The sequence below is a fragment of the Lytechinus variegatus genome, chromosome 10 (genome assembly GCF_018143015.1).
Source record: "Lytechinus variegatus isolate NC3 chromosome 10, Lvar_3.0, whole genome shotgun sequence".
Classification (NCBI taxonomy): domain Eukaryota; kingdom Metazoa; phylum Echinodermata; class Echinoidea; order Temnopleuroida; family Toxopneustidae; genus Lytechinus; species Lytechinus variegatus.
In genome coordinates this window covers 32,072,218-32,093,953 of record NC_054749.1, presented here as the reverse complement: position 1 = coordinate 32,093,953, position 21,736 = coordinate 32,072,218, and the positions used below count along the sequence as shown (strand labels likewise).

General features: G+C 32.7%; 1 protein-coding gene across 8 annotated transcripts in view; it reads left to right on the top strand.

Moving 5' to 3' along the window:
* LOC121422279 (unconventional myosin-XV-like) overlaps positions 1-21,499 on the top strand; it is an 80,533-nt gene extending 59,034 nt beyond the window's left edge. For 7 of the 8 annotated variants that reach the window (XM_041617204.1, XM_041617206.1, XM_041617205.1 and 4 more), the window contains 18 exons: positions 556-691; positions 2,257-2,369; positions 3,331-3,446; positions 4,251-4,344; positions 5,123-5,288; positions 5,685-5,779; positions 7,226-7,267; positions 8,494-8,600; positions 8,794-8,879; positions 9,360-9,497; positions 9,933-10,110; positions 10,824-11,052; positions 12,613-12,787; positions 13,345-13,505; positions 14,298-14,431; positions 14,986-15,253; positions 16,114-16,251; positions 16,515-21,499. In XM_041617204.1, the coding sequence (XP_041473138.1) occupies positions 556-691; positions 2,257-2,369; positions 3,331-3,446; positions 4,251-4,344; positions 5,123-5,288; positions 5,685-5,779; positions 7,226-7,267; positions 8,494-8,600; positions 8,794-8,879; positions 9,360-9,497; positions 9,933-10,110; positions 10,824-11,052; positions 12,613-12,787; positions 13,345-13,505; positions 14,298-14,431; positions 14,986-15,253; positions 16,114-16,251; positions 16,515-17,126 (2,988 nt within the window). In that variant the 3' untranslated portion in view covers positions 17,127-21,499. The remainder of the gene's footprint in view (positions 1-555; positions 692-2,256; positions 2,370-3,330; positions 3,447-4,250; positions 4,345-5,122; positions 5,289-5,684; positions 5,780-7,225; positions 7,268-8,493; positions 8,601-8,793; positions 8,880-9,359; positions 9,498-9,932; positions 10,111-10,823; positions 11,053-12,612; positions 12,788-13,344; positions 13,506-14,297; positions 14,432-14,985; positions 15,254-16,113; positions 16,252-16,514) is intronic. The other variant, XM_041617207.1, reaches the window with a different exon arrangement.
* The last annotated feature ends 237 nt before the right edge of the window (positions 21,500-21,736 follow it).

Sequence of the window (21,736 nt, the reverse complement as noted above, 5' to 3'; positions counted from 1 at the left end):
CATCATGTCGTGTTGGGATCGGTAATTAGGGAAGCGTAATGAAGAAACTTTGGAGAAAGTTATACAGTTCAAATCACAAAGTATTTAATCATCAGTTCGATGGACGTCTAAGTCTTGAAGTCAGTCAGTCTATCTGGATGAGTGTGGGTCTCGTATTCTATCGTTGGTGTTCTCTCTTCTATATTCTAATCATCAAGAAGTCTTATTTATATCCTTAGTTTTGGGGTGTAACTATTTAAGGTGGGAGTGATCTAAACTTGTTCTGATTGGTCTACAATTAACTGTCTATCAAACTTTCTCTGGTATATGGGGTGTGGTGATGCTCTGTGCAAGTGACTGGGGCTGGAGTGTGAGTCATACTTCTTCCATGAAGTTAGCTGACATCACTGAGGGTTGGTCTTTTTATGGTCAAGGCTTAGCAATTAAATGGTATTTGGGGTTTTGGGAATTCTTAGATGACATTGGGAGAGTTTGTAAACAAGTGAGGGTGAATGACTGAAAGGATAACAGGAAGTTAAATTCATACTACATAACAATCATCTCTTCCGTTTTCAGGTGTTTACTCCGGGAGAACGCCTAGGAAACCCTACCACTCAACAGCTGATCTTCTCACAGATTGTCCTGGATGTCTTCAGTAATAGCTGCATCCGTATGCGTAAGGGAGAGAAACGGTCTATGGCTCGTCTGCTAGGTAAATCAATCAAAATGATGCCTGCTTTTGATAGAACACCTTTTTTATTAAGTTACTGATCGATGATTCACAATGCATTGATCCTGATGGTATTTCTAAGAGCCTTCTTGGATGCACTAAGAGATGTGTGTTATGAATTTAACCTGCATTCTAATGAAGTTTCTGAGCTTGTTCATTTGATTCACTCCTAAATTCTAAAAACAATTTAAAAATTTAATGTTTTATGCATGTTTTAAAAGCCAACTGCATTTTGTATCTCATTGTTTGTACACACTTTCTAAAATTAGAATGGAAAGTTATTATTTTTGTTTGAGTTATTTTAACAGGGATGTTGTTAATGCACTAAGCAAAAAAAATTGTCCATGACACCAGTATTTATTACAAAGGATTTAGGGATTGGAGTGATAATTCCACCTCTTTCCCTATTTGAAAATTCATAATGTTATTTTTTGTTTATTTATGCTGAAAATTTGAATAATCTTAGACTTCTAAGAATTTAAAACATCATGCTTGCAGTTATGTTGCTTTGTATTATGTTGGAAATATCTTATTTGGGGTTACTAATACTATTAATTGCATTTATATTTTTATACGTAATTTGCAATGGATGAAGGTTGTATGTGGGTAACATAGCATTGTTTGATTAAAAGAAAGCAGTATTATTATTATTTTTTTTTTTAATTTTAAGTGTTTTCGTATTTTAATTTTCATTAGAGAACGGAATATTTTATTTGTGATGATTATCAAAACAAATTGGCTGGAAGAAGTTTCATTCAATTAAAAAAATGTAATGGTGATTACTGTGAATGAAGATATGATAATGATTATGATTATGGTGATGATGATGTGATGATGATGATGATGATGATGAAGATGATGGTGATGTTGATGGTGATCAGGTGATGATGATGATGTTAGTAATGGTGGTGGTGGTGATGATGATGATGGTGATAGTGATGATGATAAAAAAGCAGTAACACCTAACACTTGCACAGTTATTGACTAAGTTCAATGCAACTTTCTCTAAAGCCTGTTTCAAGTTGATAAGATTAAAGCCGATTTGTTGTCAAAATTGAATTCTTTATCAGATAAAATTAAAACATCAGAATACACATTTTGTGTTAGATGGTGTGTAAAATCAATAAAGTGCAAAAATTGAAGTCAGATATAATACTACTTCTAAAGCATGGAATAGGTAAAAATTTCAGAATTGTGACAATCTGTGCTTATACATGTAAATACATAGAGTATAAGATCACTTTTCCAAGGGATTTTAATAAAAGAAGCTATAGATTCACAAAGAAAGGATCCTACATCTCATTAATTCACACATTTTTTTAGTGAAAAAAAAATATGGCCACTATACTTTTCAAAGATAAGTATTTTCAAATGACTCTCCAATAAAATTCACTCTGTGTGCGGTTTTTCTCCAAACTTAAGACAGGTTTCAAGATAAAGTTATATGTATACTAACTATATTATGTGATTATGGCACTGTTACTGGTTTGTTATTGCTTACTAACTCCCACTTTGGTCACACTAATTTGCTTTTGGGCTACTAACAGACAAATATGGCATCACACCTAAAAATCTACCCCAGAAGAGTGCTCATCGAAAGGAAGTTATTGAGGCAGCCAGACAATTGCCTCTATATTTTAGCAGGTTTTTCCCCATTCATGTAAGTATACTAACCTCATTTAAGACACATGAAAAATGGTTCGAAAATACCTCAAATGTAATGTTAACTATATCTATATATAGTTGATTATCTACATTCAGTCATTTGTTTTTTAAGTTATTCATCATTTATTTTTATTAAATTACACATTTATTTTGCATTATGGTTTTGATTTTGATGCATTCATAAGTTATTTATTTGTTTTATTTTGTTACATAATTCTCGTGCTTGCTTGCTTCCTGTATTTAAATAATTTTTTCCTGCATCATGAAAAAATTAGATGGAACTTAGAAATGTTTATTATTAGCACATTTGATTATTTTGCCTGCATTAGATTCCAAGAATGTATATTTTTAAGTAAACGGATTAAAAAAAAATGATGATTTTCTTGAAACATGAGTTTTCAATACTTTCAGTTTCAAAGCAATGTATACAGAAAGAATTGACTGAATGGCAATTGAGAAATAATCTTGATTTTGTATTAATAAATATATTTGGTATAATATTACTACCACAATTTCTATTTTGTAACTTAATTTGTGTCCAATTACAAATGCATTATTGTGCCACAGTATGCTAAATTCTAGTTTTTATGCTTTGTTTCACCCACAATGTTTATAATGTTTGTAATAAAACCTTAGCAACCAGCATGAATTTAGTACTCTTAACAACAGCATAAATATATTTTGGGAAACTTTTTGTGTATACTAAGCATAATTGATGCATGGAATCTCCACAAGCCACAATGTAAGCTATAGATTCAAAAACACCATTGTTAAATTGGGAGAGTATTGTTGAATTTTTTTTTTGTGTCAACTGTTTTAAGCTATTGAAATCCTTGCATCTGATTGGCTCAGAGCATAGTTGTCACTGAAAATCACTGACAAGATGGTTCATGAAACACTCTCTCCGTTTTGGTCACAAACAATAAATCTGATTGGTATGATATCTTTTAATATAGGGTGGGCGTCAACATCCTGATCTGAGATGGTTATGTGTCAGTGATGCAGGTATCTACCTTGTCAGGCATGAGTTAGATCCAATGAAAGATCAATTAGTCGTCACAGAATCATTCCAGTAAGTAAAGCAGTTGGATATTCCTTAGTCCAAAGTCATGAAAAATATGAAGTATGAATAAATTTTCCAGTACTTCGGCTAATTAGACCATGGTTGTACAGGATCTTGGTTATTTTCAAAGTGATTTGTCTTGAATCAATACTGTTTTAGAGGAATTTTTCTTGGTGATTTTATTTTTGAAAGATTTGCAACTAAATAGGCACTCTATTTTCACTTCCTGGTATACAACTTCAAATTAAGTGATTGAAAAAGCAATAAAATCACCCCCACAAAAACTAATTCATTTCTCAGTCATGAATCCAACTTTTTTGAATTATTATGTTTTTAACTTTTATGACATATAAAGCATTGTCTTAATTTATGATATAGAGGTACCACTTTAGCTACATTTACCTACATTTAATGTTAGCTCAACCCTGAATCTGATATTTGATCTGTTACAAGAAATAAAAGTCACTTCAGAGCTACTTACAGGGAAATTGGAGAAAGCTTAATAATGTATTTACAATTCAAGTTGTACCTCTTCCTTAAAATATTACTTTTCTAGTAAAAAAAATGCTGTTTTGTGGTATTCTAGCATCATGTAGGTTCTTGATTGTTGTGAAATGTTTTCTTATTTGAAGAAGCTATCATTTGTTGAATCTAATGGGAACATTAAGTTCCAAAGGAATTATATGTACTTAACTTTAGAACAATCATACACTTCAGAATGGAGTGATTAGAATTACCCAAAAAACAATTAAAATTATTTTTAGATGAATTGATGATTGACCAAGTATTTTTTTTCAAATATAATTTTTAAAGCTTTTCAGATCTTAACCAGATAATAGCTGCACCAAACCAGATACTCAAACTCAATCTAGCAGATGGAACAGCGATAAATGTCTATACAAACAGAGTAAGATATTTATTACAATATGCAGAATGATTATATGAAGGCACCGAATTGATTTTGAAGTGATATGGATGATGATGAGGTCAGTAAAGGTAATAATTCAATTTATATGTATAAGAGCTCACTATTTGAATTTTACAGATGATTTGGTAGAAGGTGTTTGTACCAGAAAATATTTTTTTCTCTGAGCTGGTCGATTTCAAATATCATGAGGGATTTTTTTTAGTATCATCCTCAGTGACATTGTCATTGTTGCTTTTATTGTCATCGTTATCATTACCATCATCATCACCATCATCATAATCATCATCATGACCATCATCATCAACAACATAATTGTCATCATCAGTCATCACTATCATCATCATCACCATCATCACCATCATCATAATAATCATCATCATTATCATCATCAATATCAGTCATCACTAACACCATCATCAGCAGCAGCATTCATCATCATCATCATCAATCATCATCATCATTATCACCATCATCATTATCATCATCATCATCATTATCATCATAACCATCAACATCATCATCGTTATCATCATCATCAACAACATAATTGTCATCATTATCACCATCATCATTTTCATCTTCATTATCATCAACAACATAATTGTCAGCATTGTCACCATCATTTTCATCATCATCCTCAACAACATAATTATCATTATCATCCTCATCCTCATCACAATCATAAACATCACTACCACTGTCATGATTTTCAAATCAAGTTCTATTGCTTCTATTCATTCTGATTTTCCTATCACAGGGTGCTCAGATCAAGAGTATGATTGATGCATACGTGGTAGACCTAGAGAAAGATTCACATCATATGAGGGCAATCCAAGACTACATCACCAGAGAAACAACTCTCCTTAGCTTCCACAAAGGAGACATAATCAAAGTCACTGGCAAACATCATGTTTCAGATCCAGGTACTGTCTAAAAGCCACTCCACACTTTAATCATTATTTTGATACTTACTTAGGGAATTAAAAGTTACTTACATGTAAGAAGGAAATAAAATTAATATCATTTGATGTGAACATTGAAACATGAAACACTTTACGATCCAAAGTTGTTAATCATCCTACAAGTTTGCTTTGTTTTTAACCCAGTTTGACCTAAACTCTAATGTATAGGGTCGCAATGAGCCAAAATTTACTTTTCAGTAGTTTTTCTCATCGTCGTTCGGAACCTCATGACAATATTAATTCATGATTCTTAAATAATACACTAAGAGCAGTTTGTTAAAAAAAAAAATCACTGACCCTCTCACTCTTCTCCGCTATCTCTATTTTCCCTTCATTCTCTCCACGTTATTAAATCAGGTTGGTTATTTGGAATGTTGGATGGTCGTTCAGGTCTCTTTCCTAAGGAGTTTGTGGTTCCTGCCCCTGGTCCACAGACATTGAGGCAAATAAAGGTATGTTTCCTATCAAAGAATGCTTTTATTAATCATTCCCATCATTATATGAAGAAACATCCCTTATGGAAAGAACACAATGTGAGCATTTAGGCTCGTATTCTGAACTCTGCTTTAAATAAAACTCTGTTCTAAGGTTGTGGTCTAACTATGAATAGCCAAATGGGAGTAGAGGTTTAATTTGTCATTACATTTGGTGCCCAATTCATTCCTAACTGTTAGGAAATAATATAACCAAAATACGTGTCTTTATCAGTAAAACATGAGGAAAGAATACGGTCAAAATAAATATCAAAATACAGTGTAAACACAATTTTGACATTTCTGGTTTCCCATAAAATTTTAGCACAGAATTAGACCATGGTCTTAGTTAACCTGGACTTTAGAACAAGGGCAATTATTATTGGGTCAGATCGCTCAAAAGTTAGCAAAGTCACTATGTGTCACTATGTTAACTTTAAGCATTTTCACATAGTAACTATATATGACATTGTCCTGTACAGTAGGGATACAGCTACACCTGTATGTTGAATGTACAACTGACTAATTTATCATGATGTTATAATGCAAATCACATATCATTGCATGGAAACATGGGATTGATATCTTTTGTGTTTGCATTACGCAGTTTGTGGAACTAAAATTTGAATCTTGAATAGGTCTGTAACATTGACAAACAAATTAAGCAGTGAAGATCTTAGTTTTAAATGCTCTTTTTAGTTCAATCCATGTCTTGTTAATTCTCATTAACAATATAAACAACTTTCTTTCAAGGAGAGACTATGGAACCATCTCTTTCATCAAGAATTTATTTTAAACACCAATTTTCATTTTTAAAGATCTTATAAAGTGGATTTTGATACATTTATGTGTACATTTTCAACTTCTTCAACTGTGATTATCATATTTATGATATTAATTTAAGTGGCGGATATTAACTTGATTGATTGTCCATATACTGTCCTCTCTCAAACGAACAACACATCACTGAATTCATTCCCTTGCATGAATTTTAACGTATGAAACTTCATCCCCTCTCTAAATATTTTCAAAATCAGGATTAATCATCAACTCTTTCTTGATCCATATGATTCAATCTCTCTTTAATTCATTTTATCTCTTGAATGCTGTGAGAATCATATTCATACATTGGAACACTACTGGTATGTTTTTCAAATCACACTTTATCCTTACTCCTTCACCCCCTCCTTTAAAAAGAAAAATGATTAGCTCTTAAACCAAATAAGTGACACTGATGACAATGTGCAAAATTAAGCAATTATCTTAAAAAGCTCCATTGTTGGGATGTTATGACTGTTTATACTTTTGAAATTAAATGTTGGATGGATGGATGCTTTTTATTTCATGTTGAAAATGGAAAAGTAGAATATATGAATAATTGAACTTGTGGAGTAAGCCAGAATGATGCCATTTTCTTCCTCCCAGGCAAAGAATCGTGTCAACATTGAAACCCGGATGCTTGAAGAGGTAAAAAAAATAAGCATTTGCTCTCAAAACTGGAGTTTTTGCCCTCTAATTTCCTTGGATAAGTAAATTATGAAAGAATAAAATAGAATTATTAACAGGCAATAATAATTGATGTTTAAATTGAGAAACAAAACAAATATTGTAAACCCTTAGTGTGAACAAATGCTAACAATTTCCTTGGGCTCCCATTTTTTCAATATCCATTTTCATTTCTCTCTGGTGTGATTTCCTTTTGATATATCACATTTGAAGTCCTGTTCATTGTTTCTCATTAAACCTGGTTCATGATTCTCTTAATACATGGATAAACTATGTCCATGCCATATTGCATAAATACATTGCATGAACATGGACTGAAATGGTCATTTCTTTCATCCTCTATGGTTATCCAAGGTTATCATACATGCATTTCACTTTTATAATGCCTTTAAAAGATATTATCTATTGTTCCTTTGAATAATGTAAAGGGGGAAAAAAGAAAAGCAACAATTTGGTATCACTTGAAGTACTCTTCTCTCAAATCATCTGTGAATTAAAGCATGTACCTTAGTTGTCCATAACTTTGCTAATAGGCTTCTTATTGTTTCAGTATATTTTGTTTCATTATATGAAAATATAAAAAGGAAAAATCATCGCATAAATCAAGAAGTTGGCACTAAAATAGATATACGATACGATTACTCTTTCTTAATAAATGAGCATCTTTGTATAACAAATCATTTTTTATCAAAGTTTATTTGTTTTAGATAATTACGCAAAAAAAAATGGATAATACTGATGTCATATTGAAGAACATAAGCTGTTAAACATAGTCTCCAGATGAATCATTGTTACAAACAAAGAAGCATGTCTCTGTTTCAAGGTTTATCATACAGTTTGAGTATTATGTTTATTTAGGGTATTGTACAATTTCCATTATGTGATTGTTTTTATTGATATATATTAACCGGTCACAGCCAAATCTTGGTCTTGTCTCAAAACAATATTTATATAAGTACAAAAGAAACCTATCTATGACAAATTTCTTCATCAAATTATGAACCACTTTGTTAGTAGCTTTGAATGGTTATCATTAATATGTTATTGCAATAGGTTTTATGAAAACGGGACCAAGCAGGTATACATTAGTCATAATGTGACGGTTTTATTATTTTCCTCCCATCCCAGTATCATAATTTTGTTTGATTTGTGATTTACATTATTTCATTTCATGTTCACTTTAACAGCAAGGGCATCAGCCCCGAATGGAGCCAGTGAATGCCCCTAATGATGACCATAAACGTTATTCAATGACTGAGTTTGCCAAGAGGTACTTCAGGGAAAGCTCTGACAAGTAAGTACATGTACTTACATATCACCCCAGAAAAAAGAATGATAATAAGTAAATAAATAATAAATATTTATTTTTATTTTTCTTCCTCTTTCTCTGTCTCTTTCATTATCTATAAATCTATATCTTGTATCTTTTCTCATGCACACATACACTACCTCATATTTTTATTTCTCTCTCTTTCCTTGTTCTGTAGATTTATCATGCAGCGTAAGAGTGATGGATCTATCAGAGGATCCCTCAAGTTCATGGGTTCACTCAAGAGATCTATTCTCAAGAAAGGTAAGAAACCCATTGGCCTATCAGCATGACTGTCTCATCTAAATAAATTTCATTAGCCAATCAGAATAATTGTTTATATCACTTGTTTGCAAATATATATTGTTTTCTATTCCATAAATGTTTAGGAATAGTCAAACTGTCTTGTCCATCCAATCGAAATCTCTGTTCTAAATCTCTATGCAAATATTCTTGAAAGAGCTAACCAGGAGCCAATTAGATTGTTTTTTTCACTTGAATTCTACTTGTAATGAGATTAAAAAAAAAAAGAATACCAAATCTATTGTCCAATCAAACTCAGTGAGGCTTACCAGTAGCTCAGGAGAATGATTGTTGCACATGAACTTTATCAATTAGATAAAAAGAAGAGTGAGAGTGCCAAGTCCCTCATCCAATCAAAATCACTGTTCTATGCAAGTATTCTTGGAAGGCCTTACCAGCAGCCAATCAGAATGATTGTTTCACATTAATTTTATTTTTTAGACAAGAAGAAGAGTGAGGATGCCATTGCTGTGCAGCAGTACATCGCCGCTGTATCTTACACCAATTCACCAATCCAGGCTTCCCTCATAGATCTTCAATCTCAAGAACTTAACAAGATTGCTTTGGAGTGTTTCCTTGGTAAGTAAATCTTGTTATATATCAGAATTTTGTAATTGAACTTCAGGCTTTTGTTTTAGGCAGGTTTGTTACTTGAAAATTACCTGTGTTTTTTTTTATGAAGATTAAATATGCAACAATTATTTTAAATAATTTCTTTTCTCAAAATTGTTAACTAGTGGGTTGTTGCAAGAAACTTGTAGTTGATCCCAAATCAATTTTAGGTCCCAAAATCAATCGAAAGTCAGGCATTTCATTGAAAATTTGCAAGTGATTGATTGTCTTTATATTGCAACAACAAATAAAAATTACTTGCTGTCATTAACAAATCAGTGGTTAATTTGCATCTGAAAGTTTGTAATTGATTGCAAATATTTTCTTGCAACACCTAAGAATCTTCTCGAGTGACTAATCAAGAGATATTTCTTTCAAACTTACATAATTATCTAATACCAGCTCTGATGCAAGTGATGGGGGATTATCCTTTGCGAAGTAAAGTTGATACCAACCAGGAGAGAGCGATCTATGAATGTGTAGTGTTCATCCTGAAGAATTGTCTGAACAGTACTGACCTGAGAGATGAGATCTTGTGTCAGGTTGTGAAACAAGTCACTGATAATAGGAGTGCAAAGAGGTATGTTGAGATTAGAGTGCTTTAAAGTTATACGCCGGAATACTGAAGTCTGGTTAGACCATATAACTCTGTGCTAAAATTATTGGAAGCCTAAAGTGTCAAATATTTGTTTACATTGTTTTTTTATGTTTTCTTTGCTCTTTCCTCATGTTTTAATGATTTAAAACAATTTTAGTTATTATTTCCTGACAGTCATGATAATTTGTGTGTCAAATTAACTGATAAATTTGTAGCTAAAAAGAAGTTTAATTGTAAAACCTGCTGACAAGACAAGGTGGAAAGTGGAATATATAGTTCTCAACTTTAAAATGCATGTCCCAACTCATATGTCTTTGTCAAGAAAGTAAATACATGTAGTCCTGTTAACATGTTTCATAATGATTAATTCCTTTGATATACTAATATAATTACACTTGCCTTCATTCTTGCAAATCAATAGACAACTGGTTTCAACAGTGATATATGTCTGCATTAATTAATAGAAGATTCCAGCTTTCAAGCAACAGCATGAGTTGTGGACCTTGCTTTTCATTTTCAGACCCCCCCCAAAAAAAAGAATGAATACAAATTATGTGGGGAAAATCACTCAGTTTAGAATATCATCAGGCCCTCTGATTGCTCCTGCTAGCATCTCTCTCTCTCTAACTCTCTGATTAAGACAGGGGATTATATTGACAGGATAACTATGTAGTTCTTTTCTCTTTCTGTATCAGGCAAAGTGTGCAGCAGGGTTGGCGATTGCTTCTCCTCCTGACCACCTTCCTACCGTGTTCTAGTGTCCTCAAGCCATACTTCTTCCAGTACCTGTCCGATGCTGCCTCTCACGAGAGTCAGAACCCATACAGTGGGATCGCTGCTATATGCCTTCAGAGTGCAAGGAAAGCACAGAGATGTGATGGGAGGAGGGTGATACCCAGTGAAACGGAGGTCACACATCTTTTGGTGAGTTTGGTTTCTGTTTGTGATTGTGAAGATGACGACAATGATGATGATGATGATGATGTTGATGATGATATGATGTTTATGGAAGTGATGATTATGATGATGATGACTGTAATGGTGGTGATGGTGTTATTGGTGGTGGAAGCAATGATAGTGATGCTAGTAGTGATAATGATGTAAATCATGGTGATCATGATGGTTTATTTGATGATGATTTTGTTGATGTTGATGATGATGATAAAGGTGATGATGATGATGGTGGTCATGATGATGATGATAATTAAGACAGTGATGATGTTAATGCATGATGGCAGTGGGATGATATCATCAATATGGTTATGGTATTGTTTATAAGGTGATAATGATGATGAGGATGATGAAAATGATTTGAATGCAGAAAACAGACTCAATCAAAAATAATGAAAGAGATGAATACCATGTATAAAAATAATATTAATCATTACCGTTCTATCAAAGGTGCTGATATCTTTAAGATGAGATAAAGACAATTATGAAGGTAGCCGAGTAATATCGATGAAGTACATTAAAATCAAATGATCATTGATCATGGCGTAGTCATCTAGAGTAGATGTGAATATATTTTTTATATTTATCATGGAGATGGGGGTGCTCATAAGAATTGTGATGTTGGTTATGATGATGATTGTAATCGTGGCACCGGTGATACATGGGGAGAAGGCAATGATTTGTTTTTGTAATTGGTGGTGGTGTTGGTTAGTAATGATGATGAAATTGATGCTTATAGTGGGAATTATGGAATTAATGATCATTGTTATGGTTGTCGAAGATGATGGTGATGATGATAATGATGATGATGATGATGATGGTGATGGTCATGATGATGATCATGATTATGATGATGATCATGATAATGACGATGATGATGATGATGATGGTGATGATGATGGTGATGATGATGATGATAATGATGATGATGATGATGATAATGATGATGATGATGATGGTGATGATGATAATGGTGATGATGATGATAATGATGATGAGGATGATGATGAGGAGGATGATGATGACGATGATGATGGTGATGATGATGGTGATGATGATGATGATGATGATGATGATGATAATAATGATAATGATGGTGATGATGATGATGATGATGATGACAATGTGATGATGATGATGATGATGATGGTGATGATGATGATGATGATGATAATAATGATGATGATGATGATGACGATGATGATGATAATGTGATGATGATGATGATGATGATAATGATGATGATGATGATGGTGATGATGATGATGATAATGATGATGATGATGATGATGATGATGATGAATGTAATGGTGATGAGACTTTTGTGCTGGTGATGTTAGAAATTATAGTAATATCAAGGATGGTGAATTTTACCATGAAAATTGTGTGAACGATAGTGGTACGGTACTGCTGGCGGTGGCTTTGTGTATTTTTCATCCAAAATAAGTACCCCAAATCAAAAATCTATTTTCTGCAATACCAATAATCACTAAACTCGAGATCTTAATTCTAGTTTTGAATTGATCTTTACAGGCTGGCAGAACAACTCGGAGACAACAATTTCTAATGCCAGGAGGAATCCGTACAATGCTTAAGATAACGACCAGTACGGTGGCAGCAGATATTCTAGCTGGAGTCTGTAGTAGCCTTGGGTTAACCAATGAGAAGGATGTTAAAGAATTTGGACTCTTTGCTATCATTGGAAATAGTAAGCCTATCAACTTTATGCATGCTTCCCCTTTTATCGACAATTATTGGGTCAAAACACTTTGTATTACATAAGGTGCTGTATGGAAAATCAATATAATGTCTATGTCCAGCCCCCAGTAAATGGGACCTTCTGGAAATAACTTGTCTCTGATTTCTAGTTCTTATGAAAATTGTGATGCTGTCAAATGATTGTGATTTTGGCACTTCATAATGTGAAGTAAAATAAGATAATATAATATTTCATTACACTCTATTGACCCCCTATCAGGAGTAGAGTCTCAACAAGAACATATCTACAATAATTAATTTGCATATGAAAATGAATGTATTAATGATAATGAATATGCGTATAAAAATGAATATATTTACAATGATGAATACAAATAATTGCATTGTAAAAGTACATGTTGCAAAAGGCTAATAAAACAACAACAAGTTAGAATGAAGAAAACATATAAAAAGGTTGCTTATTTTGTGAATTTGTCTTGTACAGTTTTGAGCCACCCCCTCCCCAAACTTTGGAACCAGACTTACCAGTCCTCTTTATTCTTTCAGAGCATAATGAGACATTACTCCAAGAGAGTGATTACATCATGGATATCACCACTCACCTAGAACAGTCCGGTATCGGCTATGTACTCCTCTTCCGTAGGGTGCTATGGCAACGACCTTTGCGCATTGACCTAGAGGATTTCATGCAGATTATGTACAATCAGGTAAATTTGTTTACAGGCAAAAAACAGACAAAACAATGGAGGTCAGCAACAATACTGTGCGTCTTCTTCTTATGATCTTTTTCTGGGTTACTATACCAATAATATATAGTGAAGAACACATGATATTGTTTTTGTCGTTAGAAACATCTAGATATCACTATGCAAAAGAGTGTTGTTAAGATGCCTGTTAGTACATTTTAAAAATATTTCTTACTTCTCTTCAATACAGCAGGTTTTGTATTATCATACCTTTGTATTTTACTGTAGTACTTCATTTCCAGATTATAAATCGTGGACCTTGTGACGTAAAGGCCATTGCACTCCTTATGACTGGTCCACGATCCGGCTTTGGAACAATCGTGTTTTGCTTAATTTTCTAAAAATGTGAATTAAAATAATAATATTCGAGATTCAAATTAATTGTAAGAATATTGATAAAACAATTTGGTAAAATTGCAAGCTATGTTTTGAAGTAAAGACCAAATTAGTTTCAGATTGTAGCCTATCATACAATTGCTCTGACATCATTACAACTTGATTTTCAATTTGCTGTTACTTTAGTAAGTATTTCTATGATGATTTAAAATTTAAAAGAGTAAGATATTACATGTCTCAATATTCCCATCAATTTTTACCATGCTTATTCCAAAATTGGGTTGCAGACCTATTGTAAGGTGTGTGGTGGCCTTAAAAGATACAGTCAATTGTACAATTAAACATATATGTACCACTATGTCAAATAAAGGGAAAATCAACTGTAGATTTCTCCTTGTGTTATACTGCTCACCCTAGATCCGTCAAGACTATATCAGTGGTAATATGGTGATTCTAAAGAATGGTGAACTGACTGAAGAACAGCTGAATACCATCATACATCTAGCTGCTTACCAGATGAAATCAAATGATCAAGTTCAACTTCCTACTCAGTGAGTCATGGTTTGTTCAAAAGATGGGTAATCCATGTATAAAGCCCAAGTGAATAAAAATGATATTAAGTCAGTGGGTGAATTAGGAAACACTTGATTGGAGTGTTTGTTACCAACTCAGCCATTGTTACATCTTGTTTTTTACAATGTGCTGAGAAGTAAAAAAAAATGATTTGCATTAAAATGAGTTCGAAAAAGATTAAATGTTCAGTGTAAATCAATTTAAACAAATTCTTTGGTACGTTGTCTTTGTCATGAATATTACATGCCATTAAAATTTGGACTGTAATTTTTGTTTGTTCTAGAATCATACCTATGGTTAGTTATGAGAACATAGCAATTTATCTTTCATTGTTTACTTTTGCAGAAATGGGAAACTACAGAATCTGAATTCATATGTAAAATTATTTATTTAAGTTGTTTGTAATATTTGTATTAAAATTCTTATTGATGTCTGCATGTATGTTGTTGATCACAAGTGATATATTTTGTAAAGTAAGGTGGATCAATACTTACTTTAAATACTTTAAAAATCTGACCTTATAATACAACAGGAAAGACTTGAACAATGTGCTACCATTCAACGTGAAGGAGAAGCAGCAATCCCAACACTGGCTAAACTTGCTACATTCTAGCCTGGACCAGATGCGAGACGTCACCCCGGTCCAGGCTCGTGTCAGGTTCATTGAAATGCTTCAGAAGTGGACTCTCTTTGGATGTAACTTCTTTGATGTTAGGATGCAGACTGGGGTTAACAGCAGTGATGCTAGATTGCTTGCTATTAATAAAGATGGCTTCTTTGTACTCCAGAATAATACTCATGTGAGTACTCTCATGAAAGAGATTACAGTCGGTCTTATCAATAGCATCTGTAGAGAGTTCGTTCAGTATAAACAGGAATGCATCATACCCATATATAAAACAAAATAACAATTTGAAAAACACCTGTTTTCTCTGTAGGCTGATTGGCTTACAAACAGACAATATATACACCTCCTTGGTGGTCAATTCTGGACCCTGTCTTACAAAGAGTTACGATTGATCTAATTAATCCTAACTTTATGGAAATCCAACCATGTCATAATTTTTTTCTTTAGGAGATTTGTTTGATGTCCTTTGAAAACTAAGAGAAGCATACTGAATTGTCATGAAAACAGATAATGTATGAATATACATCATATCTAGAAAATATTTTGAAGAAACATGTTTTTTAAATGTTGACGTTGCTGGCTGTCCATTGTTGCAATAGATCAGATCAATTGCAACTCTTTGTATTACAGGCCCCTGGTATCACCTGATTTTGGGTGTTGGAATTGATAAGATTAATCATCACTCTTTATGTAAAAGGGTTGTGGGCCCTTCCTCTCAAAGATTTGTATTAGATTAATCAAACGCAAATTAATTACTACCAATTGATTACACAATTTGAAATCAATCTCCGCCTGGGTATATGTTCTCTTATCATTCTCATGGATTTGTCACTATCAGTTTGTAAAATGTTTTCGACTGTCTCCTAATTATGTTGCAATTTATTTTTCACCTTTGATAATGAATAACAATAGAATAAAAGATATTTTGGCATTAAAACTGGTACATGGTAAAAAAAAAAGTTGATTTTGTCTTTAGTCAGTAAAATGTTGGAATCCACTTTTCCTTTTTCCCTCTTTTTTTGAAATGATCAGGAAATCTTGAAATACACAATGCTTGCAGAGATTGTTTCAACACGTAGACTCCGATCCAACGATGGCAAGGTTTCATTCTTTGATATCAAACATGGTGACCTGATGAAACAGACAGTCTCAAGGTTCCAGACCAATCAGGTAAGTATTGTAAATAAGACAGGACCACTTATAGTGTCTTGATGGACACCATGCCCTGTACAGGTTTGTTTTAAGGTTTGATGTGTGTTACTGGACACTGCGAAACTCTTAAATGACACAAATCACCTTTTAAAACAGTAATTAGTAGACGTCAACCTCTCCACAGAATATCCCAATATTTGAAAAATAACTTGCTGGTTAAGTTTATTTTAGAGAGTATTATTTCAAGTTTTATATTTCTTATATCGTTGTTTTATCATCAGGGAGTTGAGATAGGTGAGTTGATCTCAAAGTACATCAAGTCCCAGGAAGTTGGTACAGTGAGAGAACCTCAACCTATTTCTAGTGATTACCAAACCAATGCTATCACCAACCTCTGGCCATCAGGACCAGGAGCCAATGACCCTTCAACAGGTCAAACTAACGGGATAGATGGACGATACAGGACCCCATCATCTACAGACTCTGCCGGATCCTCCATACCGGCAAGTCCTAGTCATGCCCCGCCCCCTGGTGCCGTCAGGGTCATGTCACTACCCCCTCTACAGGTCAGTGTTGACCAGCCTCTGGAAAACAACAATAACTACCAACCACAAAAGGGCGCGAACAATCCAAGCCCAGGACAGGTCAATGGTGATTTGGGAGGTTACAACTCCCGCCCAAATTCATTACCGATCGTTGCTAGCCCCAGCTCGAGTCAACCACCTGTCACAAATGGATACCCAGGTTCCCCGACGACAAGACAGCCAGTACCAAGAGAGGGTATCCTCAAGAATAGCATGTCACCGACAGGTGTCGTCCGCAATCCCATCTCTCAGCCCCAAGCTTCTGATAATATCCTCAAGCGAGGTAATGTAAGAGGGATGAGAAAGTAAGGGAGTGTGAAGGATGCTTATTACATCTGGGCCCCGCCTTACAAAGAGTTACGATTGATCCAATCAATTGTAACTCTATGGAAATCCATCAGTGACATAATTTTTTTCTACAGGTAATGTGCAAAATGTCCTTTGTAAACAAATGAGAACACACCGAACTGACAAGAAATCAATAGATTTGTGGATATACATTCATATCTAGAAAAATTTTTGAGCAAACATGCATTTTATATGTTGGCTTTGCTGACTTTCCATGGTTGCGAGTGATCGGATCAATCTTAAGTCATTGTAAGACTGGCCCCTGATCAACATAACCCTGTGCATTGGTTGTGATCATTATTATTAAATCTCAGGATAAATAAATCTTTAGGACCATCAGAATTAGTCTGTTAAACAGCAAAAAGAACAAGAACATTGTAGAATCAAATCTCTAAAAAAAAAACATAGATTAAACTGATTTTCCACAATGTTTTGCTCATCCATGTATTGTAACACACAACATTCAACAGTTCTTAACAAAGATTTATACATTCTAAAAGAATCTGCAAGTTAATAGCAAGATCAACATTCCACAATGAAATTAAATAAAATATCTAATGAATGAAATGTATATTCAGATCTATTGCAGGTGTAAGATCATGTTTTTGTATTACAATTCTATTCATTTATCAGTACTGTATATCTTGTTTTGTAATTTATGTAAACATTAAAATGTTAGATTGTGGATGTATGTTGTTGCCATATCATGAATTAAATTATGATCAATACATTTTATTTATGAATTAGTATGCCTTTATTTTGTCTTTGATAAGATAATATATTGATGAATGCGAAAACAACAAATGGCACAATAAATTTTGATTTGTTTCAGTACAAAAGAATCAAATGTAGTAAATGAATTTCCATTTCCATATGTAATCCAGGTGTCCATGGATAATTTTTTTGTACATTCAGGACTAATTAATGATTTTTATGTTAATTAGCATTATAATTTCATGCAATCATTTAGGTGCCTTATGTGGATCTCTCAAAATTATAATTTTCTTTTTTTTTGTAAAGAAATTAGTTCTTTTAGTTTGAAATCAAAGGTGCTTGTTTGAAAATTATTTAATGGGTATTTATGACATTGCTGTTTTTTTCTTTACTTTATCACTTAAGTGACTTAAATTTGATTTAAAACACCAACAGTAACTCTCATGTTAATTCATGTATGTATATAACAAGCAGAGATGTGATATGATGTTTAGCAACATGTTTTTTTTTTAATATATATAACTGTCATTAAAAACCTTCTATACAGCACTTTTTAATCCTTTTAATATTGATTTTTAGTTCCTCATTTCTTTACATGATGATGAAATACACCGTTCTGTCATTTTATTTGGTATGTTTTGTGTGTTATGTATGTCTTTGTGTTTATTCAACTTCATAGTATGTTTAGTTTCTTAATTTAGATGTGTGAACATCTTTCACGTTTATACCTACAAGTATAGCTATTTCAAGTGCCAAAGGAGAGAATTTGTAATATTGAAGTGTGTAAATCACAGTAGCCTAAGAAAAGTATTTTGGATCTGACTTATTGAATAAGCTTATTATACATTGTAGGGACTACATCGGTCCTTACGTAGAATCACACATTCATTAAACACACAACCTGGAGAAACATGAATAAAACAGGACAACTTGAATAACCTTGAGGTATGCCATGTCTATGTACAGCATTGAATGATGGGTTTGATTATGTGTTATATGGCAATGACTGATATGTGTCTAGAACCTAACAACACTTACTTCCTTTTCAACATACATACAAAGATATTCATTTCACAAAAGGTATGAGGTAAATTTCAAAATTTGCCCAATAAAAAGAAGAAGAAAAAAATTTCATCAAAAGTATGATGGTTTTGAAGTGGGTTGCTACATTTTCTGACGTGGGCAGTTTTTAATCTTCATCTTATATGTTAAATGGTGGATAAACATGAGTGGTCTAATACCTGTACATTCTGACATAGAGCTAGTAATTGATATTGATTATATATATTCTTTTGTGTCTTTGATTTTCTTCATAATGTTGTCTTTCACTATTACCATCAAAACCAAATGAACAATTATTAGGGTACCTCAAAAATTTTATCAGATATTTATTTTCTCATTTTATAATTAATGGTGTATATTGATCATGGATATCAAAGGATGACAATGTATGATTTATGTATTCAAAATATCAGAATATTTTGTGACTCAGATACATTTTCGAAATTTTTCTTTGCATAAAATTCGATTCTTAAATACCCTTCATTGCGAAAATTCGGATATATGAAAATAGAAAGCGATAAATGGAATCACAGGGAAAAAGCGTTTTGTGTGTAGTATTCTGTCTGCCTTTCTCATTTATATATGCAGGAATTCCTTTGACAATGCATATCTACATTAAAATGAAGTGTCAGAATTGACTCTTAAATTGAAATTCATACTTCAATGTGGAAGAATTATTATCATAATACAAAAGAAAACTGTTTCATGGGATGATAATTATGTACAAAGTAGATTATATTTTGGCCATGATTTATTCACAATTTAATTGAAAATATTGTTATGAAATGTAAAAGTGGTTAGTGCCTTTATGCAATATTTTTCATTTATGTACAAGTAATTTTTTTAAATGATTTTATTTTAAACTTCATAAAATTGTAAATGCATCATTCAGCATTGTAAATAATGTGAATTTTTTTTGTTGAAACATCCTTTGCCTTAAATAATTGTTGGCCTTTCTGTAATACAGTGAGTAGTGATTGTATAAGCCTTTGTATTTTGTACTCAGTGATTTGATAATCTGTGGGAGCCATTTCATAAAGCTGTTCATAAGTTAAGAGCAACTGGTGAACTTTTCTTACGCGCTGAATCATCGCCAAGGAATATACCATTTACCACAAGAAAGGATCACCAGTCGTTCTTAAGAACAGCTTCATGAAACACTGACCTGATTATCTTGTGATATGCACTTATAAAGAAATGTCATAATTGTTATTATTACATTTATATTACAATTCTTTTATTTGTTCACATTCAACTTTTTAGATTTCCTTATGAGATTTTGTCTGTATGGGAGAATCCTTTGTTAAACTAATTGTAAGCTGTTGATAGTTTATTTATCTTGCTGAAAAACATATTTTTATTATAAAGTGCCAACACTTGGGACCCAATTCCTTCAGAAATGTAATCCCTTTTTTCTTCCTTCTATATTTAGTCTCTCATTTGTATGTAAGTGCTGATTTTCTTCATTAATTAAAATGATGTTCTGTTGCCTTGACTGCTGAAAAAACACTGAATACATTTCTTGGAACTGCAACTAAAACTGAAAAAGAATGTAGTATGAATATTGCAGTATCCAATTCTAACATGATATTTTCATATTTTAAATGTTTTCATATATCATCAATACTACGCAGTACTGCACATGTGTGAATTATATTTACGAATAGCTTCAACTTTTCTGATTTTTGTAAATAATAATGTTCTACCTTGCAGAGTATAATCCAGTGAATATATATATACACTATTTAATGTATTTAGAATTTGTATTCTGATGATGGCCTTATTCATGAGTTTAGTGAGAAAATATTTGAAATACTGGTATGTATATTTTTAAAGAGAAAAATATGACTGCTTGGGAAAGATGGCTTACTGCTTGGGCCACAAAACTTCATATCTAAAAAAAAATCATATTTAGGAGAGGATACCTTATTGTTTGCGCTCAGTGGCAGGACCTTCCAAAGAATTGTTTCTGATTCAGCTAGATACCCCACAGTCTGCCATAACAAGACTATCAAATGAATAACCTTTCATATAACAAGATGGGGAGGGGGGTTACAATTTTCTATTTTTTTTTTAGAGGGAGATCTTAGTTTTGGGAAAAATTGCTCGATAGATTGTTCAGTCATTTAAAAAAATAGTATTTTCCCCTAAATTTGAGGTAAATATATGAGGTTTTGCTGCCCTAGCAAGAGATTGTGACCATTATACCTAAATAGAATAAAGTATTCCATTTAAGAATTTACTGTGCACATATAGTTTCAAAGAAGTAAATAATATCATATATATGCTATCATTGATATAATAAATCTAATAGACAGTACAAAGAATGTGTCTGTTTTAATTCTGTTATTTGAAAGCACATTTCACTTGATGCTTTACTTGATTTATTGACCTCATTTCATTGATTAAAAACTTTTTGGAAGAAAATAAATGGAGAGAATTAAAAAGGGGAGTCATGTGTGTGTGTTTACAGTTGGGCATATTGAGCCAAATATTTTGAGAGGGCAGAACGTAGCATATGGAAAGCAACTTCTCCAAAAGTAAATAAAAGTAATAAATATTAAAGCAAACATGTCCATTTACAGTCCTCAATTTCCTTCATCTTTTTTTATAAATGCATTGCAATAGAGGGTTCACACAAGCAGCCATGTTGAAGGATAAACAATAAAAACCTGTGCATTGAATCTTTAACAATCATTGTTTTGATAGTCCAATGCACAGGTTTCTAATTGTTATGTCCTCTGACATGGCTGCTTTTGACGCCATGTGGGAACCCCTCTAAGGGGGAGGGGGTT